This window comes from Mobula hypostoma, chromosome 6 (genome assembly GCF_963921235.1).
Source record: "Mobula hypostoma chromosome 6, sMobHyp1.1, whole genome shotgun sequence".
NCBI lineage: Eukaryota > Metazoa > Chordata > Chondrichthyes > Myliobatiformes > Myliobatidae > Mobula > Mobula hypostoma.
In genome coordinates, this window is record NC_086102.1 from 177,861,974 (window position 1) to 177,875,821 (window position 13,848).

Genomic DNA, 13,848 nt, shown 5'->3' on the forward strand with positions numbered 1-13,848 from the left:
GACCTGTAGAAAAGGTTTGGATTACTCTTGAACTTGATGGGGACCAATCTCCATGTGGACAGGTTTGCTAAAGCAGCTGGGGAGGACTTGGACTACTTTCTCGGGGGAGAGGAACCAGATTGATAGGGCAGAGGATGGAGCAGTTGGTTTAATGGTAGATGCAACATGGAGAGAGACTGTGTGGAAACAAAAGCAAAGGATAAGACATAATTGGATAGGTTGAAATATACTATTTTAATGCAAGATCAGGAACAAAGGTGATGAACTTAGAACATGGCTCAATGCTTGGAACCACAGCGCTGTGGCCATTATAGAGACCTGGCTGTCACAATGGCAGGAATGACTGCTAAATGTGTCATGAAGCAAATTTGATTAGGGAACTAAAGTAACCTTTTGGAGACAGTAATTGTAATATGGTAGAATTCACCCTGCAGTTTGAGAGGAAGAAATAAAGTCAAATGTATGAGTATTACAGTGGAATAAAGAGAATTAGAGAGGGATGAGAGAGGAGCTGGCCAAAGTTGATCGAAAAGAACACTGGCAGGGATGACAAGAGAGCAGCAATAGCTGGAGTTTCTGGGCACAATTCGGAAGGCACAAGCTAGATACATCCCAAAGGTGAAGAAGTATTCTAAAGGGAGGATGACGTAACCATGGCTAACAAGTAAAGAGAATGCATATAGCATAGCAAAGATCATTGGGAAGATAATTTAGTAGGAAGCTTATAAAAACAAAGAGAAGGCAAGTAAAAAAAAAACTATAAGGATAGTAGAGATAAAATAGAAAGGTAAACTAGCCAATAACATAAAAGAGGAGTATCAGACCGGTGGAAAATGACGTTGGAGTGATAGAAAAGGGAAGAAAGATATGGCGGATGAACTTCAGAATTATTTTGTGTCAGTCTTCACTGTGGAAGGCAGCAGCAGTGCCAGAAATGCGAAAGTGTCATGAGGCAGAAGTGAGTGCACTTGCTATTACTAAAGAGAAGGTGCCTGGGAAACTGAAATGTCTATAAGTGGATTAGTCACCTGGACCAGATGGATTACACTCCAGAGATCTGAAAGAGGCAGCTGAAGAGATTATGGAGGCATTAGTAATGATTTTTCAAGAATCACTAGATTCTGGAATGATTCAGAGAACTGGAAAATTGCAAATGTCACTCTATTCTTCAAGAAGGGAGAAGACAGAAGAAAGGAAACTATTGGCTAGTAAGTCTGACTTAGGAAGATGATGGAGTCGATTATTAAGGATGAGATCTCAGGTTACTTGGAGGCACATGATAAAATAGGCCGTAGTCAGCATGGTCCCCTCAAGGGAAAAACTCGCTTGAAAAATCTGTTGGAATTCTTTGAAGAAGTAGATCTCTGGAGTGTAATCCATCTGGTCCAGGTGACTAATGCACTTATAGACATTTCAATTTCCCAGGCACCTTCTCCTTAGTAATAGCAAATGCACTCACTTCTGCCCCTTGACACTTTTGCATTTCTGGCACTGCTGCTGTCTTACACAGTGAAGACTGACTAAAGCCTTTGACAAGGTACCACACATGAGGCAGCTGAACGAGTTACGAGCCCCTGGTATTACAGGAAAGATTCCAGTATGGATAAAGTGGTGGCTGATTGGCAGGAGGCAGAGAGTGGGAATAAAGGGGGCATTTTCTGGTTGGCTGCCACTGATTAGTGGTGCTCCACAGGGATCTGTGTTGGAAGCTTCTCCTTTCACATTAGATGTCAATAATTTGTATAATGGACTTTACAGATGATACAAGGATAGGTGGAGGGACAGGTAGTGTTGAGGAAGCAGGAGTCTGCAGAAGGACTTAAACCAATTAGGAGAAGGGGCAAAGAAGTGGCAGATGGAATATAGTGTAGGGAAGTGTATGGCCATGCACTTTGATAGAAGGAATACAGGAAGGTGTAGAGTATTTTCTAAATGGGGAGAAAATTCAAAATTCAGAGGTGCAAAGAGATTTAGGAGTCCCTGTGCAGGATTCCCTAAAGGTTAACTAGCAGGTTGAATTGGTGGTAAGGAAGGCGAAAGCAATGTTAATGTCTATTTTGAGAGGACTAGAATGTAAGTGCAAGGATGTAATGCTGAGGCCTTGTCGAGCATTGGTCGGACTGCACTTGGAGAATTGTGAGCAGTGAAAAGATGGACTGGCATTAGAGAGGGTTCACAGGAGGTTCTCGAGAATTATTCTGGGAATGAAAAGGTTAATGTATGAGGAGTGTTTGATAGCTCTGGGATGTACTTGGTGGAGCTTAGAAGAATATGGGGAGGGGGATCTCAATAAACCCTATCAAATATTCAAAGGCCTAGATAGAATCAATATGGAGACGATGCTTCCTATAGTGGGTGAAAATATCCCTAGCAGGCACAGGCTCAGAAATGAAGGACATCCATTTAGAATAGAGATGAGGAGGGATTTCTTTAGTGGAGGGTAGTCAATTTGTGGAATTCATTTCCACAAGCAACTGTGGAGGCTATGACACTGGGGATATTTAAAGCGAAGGTTGATAGGTTCTTGATTAGTCAGGATGTTACAGGTTATGGGGAGAAGCCAGGAGAATGGGGTTGAGAGGGATAATAAATAAGCCATAAAGGAATGGTGGAGCATTGTCAATGGGCCGAATGGCTGAATTCTGCTCTGGGTCTTATGGATTTATGGTCTTATTGTCTCTAACTAATGTTTCTATCGTATTCTCATTTCAGGGGCTCAGCCAATAACAACATCCTTCCATAAGTTAAGACTATGATATAGAGAAACAGGCTGGCCCATTTAGTTCCCTTATTAAGATACTGGCTGATCTTTTACCTTAATGCCATTTTTGTACCGATCCCATTCCCTTGAATATACACCAACTGTCTCTATCTCCAATATACTCATTTACTAAGACTTCATGGTCCTCCTGGATATAGAATTGCAAAATTGTACCTCCCTCTGAGAGAAGAAATTTCTTTTCATCTTAGCTGTGAACGGCTAATGCTTGTCTGCAGGCCCATATTTTTCAACACCTCTTAACTAACCAGTGGAACGTCATCCCTACATCTCTGTTCTCAAGCCCCAGAAGAATATTGATGATTAAGTGGAGAGAGATAGTGGAGATCAGAGAATAGGTGGGAAGCAGGAAAGAAATGGTAAACACAAGAAATTCTGCGGATACTGGAAATCCAAAGCAACAGATACAAAAAGTTGGAGGAACTCTGAGAGAAAAAAATGCTTTTAGTAGAGCGTATGGTTTAAAAAGTGAAGATAAAGTTTTGATTTAAGAGGTTGTTAGCTGCAAAGCGTAATGACTTAGGGGTTAACATAGATTCAAAGCCTAAGGAAATTGTTTCTGTGCAGTGCACTCTATCTAATCCTTATGACACCATTGTAAATTTTTAAACATGTTATCTCACCTTTAGTGATAAAGTATAGTTAAAGCACATATATAAAACAGAAAATCAGACATGATCTCACCATGCCTACATTTCTCAAAATTATCTAATGGTCTGGAGGGCTGTAAAGTAGGTAAGCAGCATAACCATTTTAACAGCTGGATTCATATTAAAGTGCAGCATCAATTAGTGGTAGTAGATTTTGTATCACTTCAAGTAAACAAACAGTATGGGCTACTACACGTAAGACTGCTGAATAAATACCACACTGAATAACAAGGTATCATAAAATAATGTTTCCAAAATCTTCAATAACTAAGAGTATTAAAACAAGGCATTTAAACAAATTAATAGCCTATAGAGAGTCTGTCCATGTCTTTTATTGCTCCTGAACTCCCCAAACAGTTTGCACTCTTGCTAATCCACATCTATCTAACTTTACAGTTTTTTCAGCTTAGACCATTTGCCTGAGAGTTCAAAATGGGATTGCTATCGCCAAATTTTTTTAAATGTGCATTTTGGGCCTATACATATTACTGCCTGTAGAAGTGAAGATTTAATTATGCATTCACCGTCTCTATTCTATAGGAGAGAGGCTGAAGATCTTTGCAGAAATGTAAACATCTTTATCAAATGGCCATTCAAATTGTCAAATACCTGACTTAGCAGAATCGGAATCAGGTTTAGTATCACCGGCATATGTCATGAATTCTGTTAACTTTGCTGCAGCAGTACAATGCAACACATAATAATAGAGAGAAAACAAGTGAACTACAGTATCAATATATATATTAAATAATTAAATAAAGTAAGTAATGCAAAAAACAGAAATTAAAAAGTAATGAGATAGTGGTCATGGGCTCAATGTCCATTCAGAAATCAGATGGCAGAGGGGAAGAATTTTCCCTGAATTGCTAAGTGTGTGTCTTCTGGCTCCTGTACCTCCTCCCTGATGGTAGCAATGAGAAGAGGGCAGGTCCTGGGTGATTGGGGTCCTTCATGATGGACGCCACTTTTCTGAGGCACCACTCCTTGAAGAAGTCCTGGTTTCCACAGAGGCTGGTGCCCAGGATGGAGCTGACTGAGTTTACACCTCTCTGCAGCTTACTTCGATCCTACGCAGTACCCCCTCTGGCCCCCCCACACCCCAATATGAGATGGTGATGCAGCCGGTTAGAATGCTCTCCACAGTACATCTGTAAAAAAACTGAGAGTGTTTTTGGTGACATACCAAATCTCATCAAACTCCTAATGAAATATAGCTGCTGACGTGCCTTTTTTGTAGCTGCATCAATGTGCATTGATATGCTACTCAATGAATTTAATTGCGTATCAATGTGTATTTTCAATTTCTTGAACCTCATAAACATTTAGGGCAGTCTGCCATTTAGAACAGCATAAAGCATCAGCAACTCTTTGCAATTAACAATTCACATGAAATATCTTCCTGATAAGAAGTTGCTGATTAATTTGCACCTTAATAATTTTTTACTTGTTAAACACACTATCTTGTCAGCATGTTCTGAGCTAATATGTCTATGAATCAGACTATATCTACCAAGGAAATGTACAGCCAAACAAGCAGTTGCTATTCAGCTGCTTGCAGATATACAGGAGGCCTCACATGCTGGTTTCAGTGTTGCACCTTCAGCTTGTTTACATTAAACCATCACTGTGTGACATTTCCTGTTTTTCATGGCAGGCACAATTTATACTAATGTCTCCTGTGAATGCAGCACTCCGCTGTGATTATGGGATAGGAATCAGCCCTCAAATGTTCACAAAATTAGATTTTGTCTAACTAGTTACATCCTCTTATTGGCTGGTGAGCCTGACATCAGTAGTGGGAAAGTTATTGGAAGCTATTATGAGAGACCAGATATATAAGTATTTGGAAAGTCATGGACTGATTAATGATAGTCAGCATGGCTTCCCATGTGGCAGGTAAAATCTAACCAATCTTATAGAGCTTTCAGGGAAGTTACCAAGAAAGTGGATGAAGGCAAGGCGGTGGATGTTGTGTACATGGACTTTAGAAAGGGATTTGGCAAAGTCCCACATGAGAGGTTGGTCAAGAAGGTTTAGTCGCTTGGCATTCAAGATGAGGTAGTAAATTGGATTAGACATTAGCTTTGTGGGAGAAGCCAGAGAGTGGTAGGAGAGAGTTGCCTCTCTGACTGGAGACCTGCGACTGGTGAGTACCGCAGGGAACTGGTGCTGAGTCCATTGTTGTTTGTCATCCATATCAACAATATGAATCAGACGACACCAAGATTCAGCATGTAGACAGTGAGGAAGGCTCTCATGACTTGTTGAGGGATCTGGACTATTTGGAAAAATGGGCTGAAAAATGGCAGATGGAATTTAATGCAGCCAAGTGCAAGCTGTTGCACTTTGGTAGGACCAACCCAGGTCGGTCTTACACAGTGAATGGTAGGGCACTGAGGAATGCAGTAGAACAAAGGGATCTGGGAACACAGGTCCATAATTCATTGAAAGAGGCGTCGCAAGTAGTTAGGCTTGTAAATAAAGGTTTTGGCTCTTTGGCCTTCAACAATCAAAGTACTGTGTACAGGAGCTCAAGTATTATGTTGAAGTTTTAAAGACTTTGGTGAGGCCTAATTTGGAGTATTGTGTGCAGTTTTGGTCACCTACCTACAGGAAGGATGTAAATAATGTTGAAAGAGTACAGAGAAAATTTATAAGGATGTTTCTGGGACTGGGGGATCTGAGTTATATACAAAGATTGAATACGTTAGGACTTTTTACCTTGGAAAGTAGAAGATTGAGGGCAGATTTGATAGAAGTATACAAAATCATGAGGGGTATAGTTAGGATAAATGCAAACAGGCTTTTTCCACTGAGGTTGGGTGGGACTACAACTAGAGGTCATAGGTTAAGGGTGAAAGGTGAGAATTTAAGTGGACCATAAGGGGAAACTTCTTCACTCAGAGTGTAGTGAGAGTATAGAATGAGTTGCCATCGCAAGTGGTGCATCAATGTTTAAGAGAAGTTTGGATAGGTACATGGATGGTGGGAGTATGGAGGGCTAAGGTCCTGGTGCAAGATCTCAGAACTGTTAAGCACAAGTGTGAAAATGCACTATAGAGGTGTAGAACATGAAATTTATCCTCTCTTGTTCTTTTCAGAGAACAAATGAAGAACAAAGGATCAAAGACATGATGCCTTATTAGCAATTCATCTCATATTTGGTCCAAAGACCAGTGTCTCAAACTCAAATTTACTCAACCATCCTTAACTTTCAATGAAAATGTGCTTCCTCATTGTATTCCTAAATGGCCTCTTCCAATTTCAATATTATCCTGCTCTTATGAGTCTTGTGGGCCTCAATGGCTTGCCATAGACTATTGGGCTTCTGGGTTTCTTGAATACCTGTATTTATTAATTGTTAAAGCCATTAAGTCCAGGTACTTTTGGTTTAATCTTGTCAAACTAATTGTGACCAGCATTTTATGATTATTTAAAGGGGATTCTCATTGTGCGCTGTAAGTGTAGTCCTACTGTGTGCTAGGGAGAATGATTTGTTGCATGTTGCTCAGTTGTGCCTCCAATGCTCTGTTGGTGTTCCTACGTCGAACTTCTTGCTTCAGTCTCTTCATGGAGAGTCTGTCATCCCTCTGCTCCTGAGTGGGATTGTTGTCAGCAACCTCCATGACAGACAGTCTGCTATTCCTCTGCACTTGCGCCCAGTCACGTGAGCACATACCATGACACCTACATAGCTTACTTACTCAGTTTTATTTTATATGTCTTTTCTGTGGAGGGCATGGCTTATTTTGATCGAAAGCCGCTTCCATTGTGCTGATTGATTCATTTAATGTCTGCAGTGCCCTTTTCCCATTGGTTGGCTTAAGTGCAACAGTGCCCATTTCTGGTTCCGGGCACCCTGGGGGTATAAAACGTACCACGTGTGGAGGGTTCGCTCCCTTTCTTTCCCGCCACCCATGGGGAGCACTTCAGGCAGAGGGTCATGACCAGCACTGAAGGACCACTGAGAAAGAGCATTGCAGACATAAAGGGCCCCACCCTGGCATTTGTTTAGTTAAGTATCTGTTTGTAGCAGGCTTACTTCTTGGATTTTATAAATCAGGGAGGTTTTCATGGAGTAAATGGCAGGGTACTTGGTAGTGTGGAGGAGCAGAGGGATCTCGGGGTACATGTCCACAGATCCCTGAAAGTTGCCTCACAGGTGGATAGGGTAGTTAAGAAAGCTTATGTGGTGTTAGCTTTCATAAGTCGAGGGATAGAGTTTAAGAGTCGCGATGTGATGATGCGGCTATATAAAATTCTGGTTAGGCCACACTTGGAGTACTGTGTCCAGTTCTGGTCACCTCACTATAGGAAGGATGTGGAATCATTGGAAAGGAGGTTTACCAGGATGCTGCCTGGTTTAGAGAGTATGCATTATGATCAGAGATTAAGGGAGCTACGGCTTTACTCTTTGGAGAGAAGGAGGATGAGAGGAGACATGATAGAGGTGTACAAGATAATAAGAGGAATACATAGAGTGGATAGACAGCACCTCTTCCCCAGGGCACCACTGCTCAATACAAGAGGACATGGCTTTAAGGTAAGGGGGGGGAAGTTCAAGGGGGATATTAGAGGAAGGTTTTTTACTCAGAGAGTGGTTGGTGCGTGGAATGCACTGCCTGAGTCAGTGGTAGAGGCAGATACACTAGTGAAGTTTAAGAGACTACTAGACAGGTAAATGGAGGAATTTAAGGTGGGGGCTTATATGGGAGGCAGGGTTTGAGTGTCGGCACAACATTGTGGGCTGAAGGGCCTTTACTGTGCTGTACTATTCTATGCTCTATGTTAGCAGAGTATCCATTTATTTAAAGGTAATTGAATGTACAGTGTAGCGGTTTTGTGTAGCTTTGACGAATACTTGTTTAGCTAGATGCCCAGTTTAGAGTTTCACTGTTCATTTTTAAATAAACATCTAAAGTACCTATTTTTAAATCTGTATCTCCTGTTTCACCCATTGGATCCTCGACCAAGCTCTCCCACATTACAATGTTACAATCAAATATAGCTCAAATAGCTCTTTAGGCAATAGTTTCCAGATCACAAAGAATATTAACAGGGGAGATTTTCAGCAGACCATGACCTTAACCTGAAGTAATACAAACAACATCTTAGAGACTCTTAGATAGGTATATGGAGCTTAGAAAAATAGAGGGAAATTCTAGGAAATTCTAGGCAGTTTCTAGAGTGGGTTACATGGTCGGCACAACATTGTGGGCCAACGGGCCTGTAATGTGCTGTAGATTTCTATGTTCTATGTTCTAAAATGCTGGAGGAACTCAGCAGGCCAGGCAGCATCTATGGAAAAGAGTAAACAGTCAACATTTCAGGCCAAAACCCTTCATTAAGACTGGAATAAAGAGATAAGGAGTGAGAAGGTGAAGGGAAGAGAGGAAGAGGTACACGGTAGCAGGTATATATCAGATTTTTTAGTTGACTAGTTTTAACTATTAAAACTTGTAGTCAGTGGGTTGTACCCACACAAAGTGGTTTAATTACATATTCATTTCTCACTGTCATTCCATTGAGATAATGATGTTTTACTTAATGAGGCACACTAGTAACGCGAAGATATTAACAGCCCAATATCAACTTAATAGCAATTAGTCTTTTCTGCACAGTAATTAACATGAGGTCACACAAGTGTCAGCATCTGGTGCAGACGGCCATGCTTTCTTCTCGCTGTTGCCATCAGGAAGAAAGTACAGGAGCCTCAGGACTCATACCACCAGGTTCAGGAATAGTTATTATCCCTCAACCATCAGGCTCTCGAACAAAAGAGGATAACTCCACTCAACTACACATGCTCCATCACTGAAATGTTCAACATAAGGACTCACTTGCAAGGACTCTTCATCTCATGTTCTTGATATTTATTTATTTATTTATTTATTAATTATTATTATTTAATTCTCTTTGTATTTGCACAGCTTGTTGTTTTTTTCACACTTGCTGAATGTCCAAATTGGTGTGGTCTTTCATTGATCCTATTATAGTTATTATTCTATTATGAATTTATTATGCCCACATGAAAATGAATCTCAGGGTTGTATATGGTGACATATATATACCTTGATAACAAATTTACTTTGAACTTTGAATCTGGAACAGATAAACTGCCAAAGGAACGCAATGGGTCAGACAGCATCTGTGGAGGGAAATGGAACGAGACCTTTCATGTGAATATTAAAAGTCAACTTACTTGTGCCATCTAATTGTAAAGACTTGAGAACCTTTGTGGGCATCTGAATGTTCTTCAGCTTTTCTTCCAAATCTTTATTATCTTCAAGAATTTTTACCACTTGAAGTTAAAAAAAAAATGTCTTTAGTTCTTCAAAGATCCAAAATGATACTTGCCTTATCAGTCAGAGTTCCCCTAAGATTTAAATAAAACATCTGGATAGATGGTTTAAAATTAGAACATGAAATAATAAAAGTTATCAAGTAGTCATGCATGCAACATTTTTTCATTTGATAATAAGGGCATAATATCACAGAACATAAAAGTAGGAATGCATTTGGAAGATCTCCAAAAATACATTCCAGGACTAAAAGAAAGAGACTATTTTAGATACTAATGAGATGCTGGAAATCCAAAGCAATACACACAAAATGCGGAAGGAACTCAGCAGGTCAGGCAGCAACTGTGGAAGTGGATAGTCGACATTTTGGGCCGAGGCGCTTTTTTAGGACTGAAAAGGAAGGAGGAAGATGTCAGAATAAAAAGGTGTGGGGAGGGAGGGTAAGGAGGACAGCTGGAAGGTGATAGGTGAAGCCAGGTGGGTAGGAAAGGTCAAGGGCTAACGAAGAAAGATTCTGATAGGAGAGGAGAGTGGACAATAGTGGAAAGAGAAGGAAGAGGGGACCTAGGGGAAAGTAATAGGCAGGTGAGAAGAGGTAAAAGGCCAGAGTGTGGAGTAGAGGTAGAAGGGGGGAGTGGAGGGACTTTGTTTACTGGAAGGAGATATAGTAAAATAGAAATGAGTAGATTACTATATAATGACACATGAGAATTTATTTTACAACTATTATTACATGAGTGTTGTATTTCTAATGGAGGAAATGAACAGTTACTATGAGACTTGGGTAAGCTGAATTCTACATGAGATCAGACGATACACTATAAGCTGGACAAATCTGCTAAAAAGTTAAGACCATAAGATATAGGAGCAGAAGTAGGCCATTTGGCCCATTGAGTCTGCTCTGCCATTCAATCATGACCGATCCAATTCTTCCAGTTATCCCCACTCCCCTGCCTTCTCCCCACACCCTTTGATGTCCTGGCTAATCAAGAACCTATCTATCTCTGCCTTAAGTACACCCAATGACTTGGCCTCCACAGACACTCCTGGCAACAAATTTCACAGATTTACCACCCCCTGACTAAAGTAATTTCTCCACATCTCTGTTCTAAATGGATGTCCTTCAATCCTGAAGTTGTGCCATCTTGTCCTAGAATCCCCTACCATGGGAAATAACTTTGCTATATCTAATCTGTTCAGGCCTTTTAACAATAAGATTATTTCTATGAGATCCCCCCTCATTCTCCTGAACCCCAGGGAATACAGCCCAGTAGCTGCCAGACGTTCCTCATATGGTAACATTTTCATTCCTGGAATCATTCTTGTGAATCTTCTCTGAATCCTCTCCAATGTCAGTATATCCTTTCTAAAATAAGGAGCCCAAAACTTCACACGATAGTCCAAGTGCGGTCTCGCGAGTGCGTTATAGAGCCTCAACATCACATCCCTGCTCTTATATTCTATACCCCTAGAAATGAATGCCAACATTGCATTCGCCTTCTTCACCAGTGACTCAACCTGGAGGTTAACCTTTAGGGTATCCTGCACAAGGACTCCCAAGTCCCTTTGCATTTCTGCATGTTGAATGTTCCCCCCATCTAAATAATAGTCTGCCCATTTATTTCTTCCACCAAAGTGCACGACCATACACTTTCAAACATTGTATTTCATTTGCCACTTCTTTGCCCATTCCCCTAAACTATCTAAGTCTGTCTACAGGCTCTCTGTTTCCTCAACACTACCTGCTCCTCCACCTATCTTTGTATCAACGGCAAATTTAGCCACAAAACCATTAATCCCATAGTCCAAATCATTGACATACATTGTAAAAACACCAACCCCTGTGGAACTCCACTGGTAACCGGCAGCCAGCCAGAATCGGATCCCTTTACTCCCACTTTCTGCTTTCTGCCGATCAGCCAATGCTCCACCCATGCTAGAAACTCCTCTGTAATTCCGTGGGCTCTTATCTTGCTAAACAGCCTCATGTGCGGCACCTTGTCAAAGGCCTTCTGAAAATCCAAGCACACCACATCTACTGAATCTCCTTTGGCTACCCTGCAATAGGTAAGTCAGGCAGGATTTTCCTTTCAGGAAACCATGCTGGCTTGGCCTATCTTGTCATGTGCCTCCAGGTATTCTGTAATCTTATCCCTAACAATCGATTCCAACAACTTCCCATCACTGACGTCAGGCTAACAGGTCTATAGTTCCCTTTCTGCTGCCTCCCACCCTTCTTAAGCAGCGGAGTAACATTTGCAATTTTCCAGTCATCCGGTACAATGACAGAATCTCTCGATTCTTGAAAGATCATCGTTAATGCCTCCGCAATCTCTCCAGCTACTTCCTTCAGAACCTGAGGGTGCATTCCATCAGGTCCAGAAGATTTATCCACCCTCAGACCATTAAACTTCCTGAGCACCTTCTCAGTCATAATTTTCACTGCACATATTTTACCTCCCTGACACTCTTGAATGTCCAGTATACTGTAAATGTCTTCGACTGTGAAGATTGATGCAAGATACACATTCAGTTCCTCTGCCATCTCTGTGTCTCTCATTACAATATCTCCAGCGTCATTTTCTATTGGTCCTATATCTACCCTCAACTCTCTTTTACCCTTTATATACTTTAAAAAGCTTTTAGTATCTTCTTTGATATTAGTCACCAGCTTCCTTTCATAATTCATCTTTTCCTTCCTAATGACCTTCTTAGTTTCCTTCTGCAAGTTTTTAGAAGTTTCCCAATTGTCTTTCTTCCCACTAGCTCTGGTTTCCATGTATGCCCTCTCTTCTGCTTTTACTTTGGGTCTGATTTCACTTGCCAGCCACTTTCTTCTTCCAGTTGAAAATGTCTTCTTATTTGGAATATACCTGTCTTGCACTTCCTTCATTTTTCACAGAAACTCCAGCAATTGCCACTCAGCTGTCCTTCCTGCTAGTGTCCCTTTCCAGTCAACCTTGGCCAGTTCCCCTCTCATGCCATTGTAATTTCCTTTATTCCACTGAAGTAGTTTCTCCTTCTCAAATTTCATAGTGGACTCGATCATATTGTGACCACTGTTCCCTAACGGTTCCTTAACCTTAAGCTCTCTTATCACCTCCAGATCATTGCACAACACCCAATTCAGAGCAGCCGATCCCCTAGTGGGCTCAACAACAAGCTGTTCTAAAAAGCCATCTGTTAGACATTCTACAAATTCTCTCACTTGAGGTCCAGTACTTGCCTGATTTTCCCAATCCACTTTCATGTTAAAATCCCCAACGCTTATCACGACATTGCCCTTCTGACAAGCCTTTTGTATCTTTTGCTGTAATTTGTAATTCACATCCCGGCTACTGTAATGTTGGTCAGTAGGAGATAATTAAAGAAATGTAAAGTAAAATAACCCTTCACTTGTAAGTAAAAAGGGCATCAAGTTCTATCACACTGTGCATGTTTATGTCTGAATTTCATTTGAAGATGAACTGTCATCTAGGTTGGGCACTTTTTCTTTGGGTTCTTTTGAGAGTATGAAGGTGCACGGACAGGTGCAGTGGTACCTAATAGTGTAAGTCTATTTACTTGTGCATGACTAACCTATGGGGAGGGGCTCTGGACACCCATGCAGGACATGGATTTCACAACAAATGTGAGACTTGTTTTAGTGATACCTAGAGCCAACTCAGCTCAGCCCACGAACTGGAAAATGGCACCAAGTAATTATACTTGAAGTAGAAATCTTCTTCCTTGGGCCTGCAAACCCTCATCACCTATCACACACCAAAACCCTGCCTCAACTTTTGTTTACGCTTTGAATGGAGAGCAGTAGTGTGGTAATAAAGAACATGCGTATGCCCTGCATGCTGCAAACTTCCGCCAGTCCCTAATGACTTCTGTATACCAGCGCTCCAAAAACAACTTTAGGTACAGTTTACAGATTTGTGTTTAGTGCTTTTTGTACTTGGTTTAAATTGCAAAGGTCTGAAGAGGATGATTCGGCAATACCAGAGGGCAATTTCCTGGTTCATTCTGATACATATACCAGCAGTTCTTGGCTCTCCGTCAAAGTGGTATTCAATGATGTGCTTTCCCCACCCCCAGCATTCGAAGCAATTTTTACAGGAGCATCACTGAA

The 13,848-nt window shown here is 41.1% G+C and overlaps 1 protein-coding gene across 2 annotated transcripts in view; it reads right to left on the bottom strand.

Annotated features, from left to right (window-relative positions):
* Window positions 1-13,848, bottom strand: part of LOC134348636 (dipeptidyl peptidase 4-like) — a 189,494-nt gene that overhangs the window by 31,028 nt on the left and 144,618 nt on the right. For both annotated transcript variants that reach the window (XM_063052331.1, XM_063052332.1), the window contains one exon: window positions 9,632-9,730. In XM_063052331.1, coding sequence (XP_062908401.1) covers window positions 9,632-9,730 — 99 coding nt within the window. The remainder of the gene's footprint in view (window positions 1-9,631; window positions 9,731-13,848) is intronic.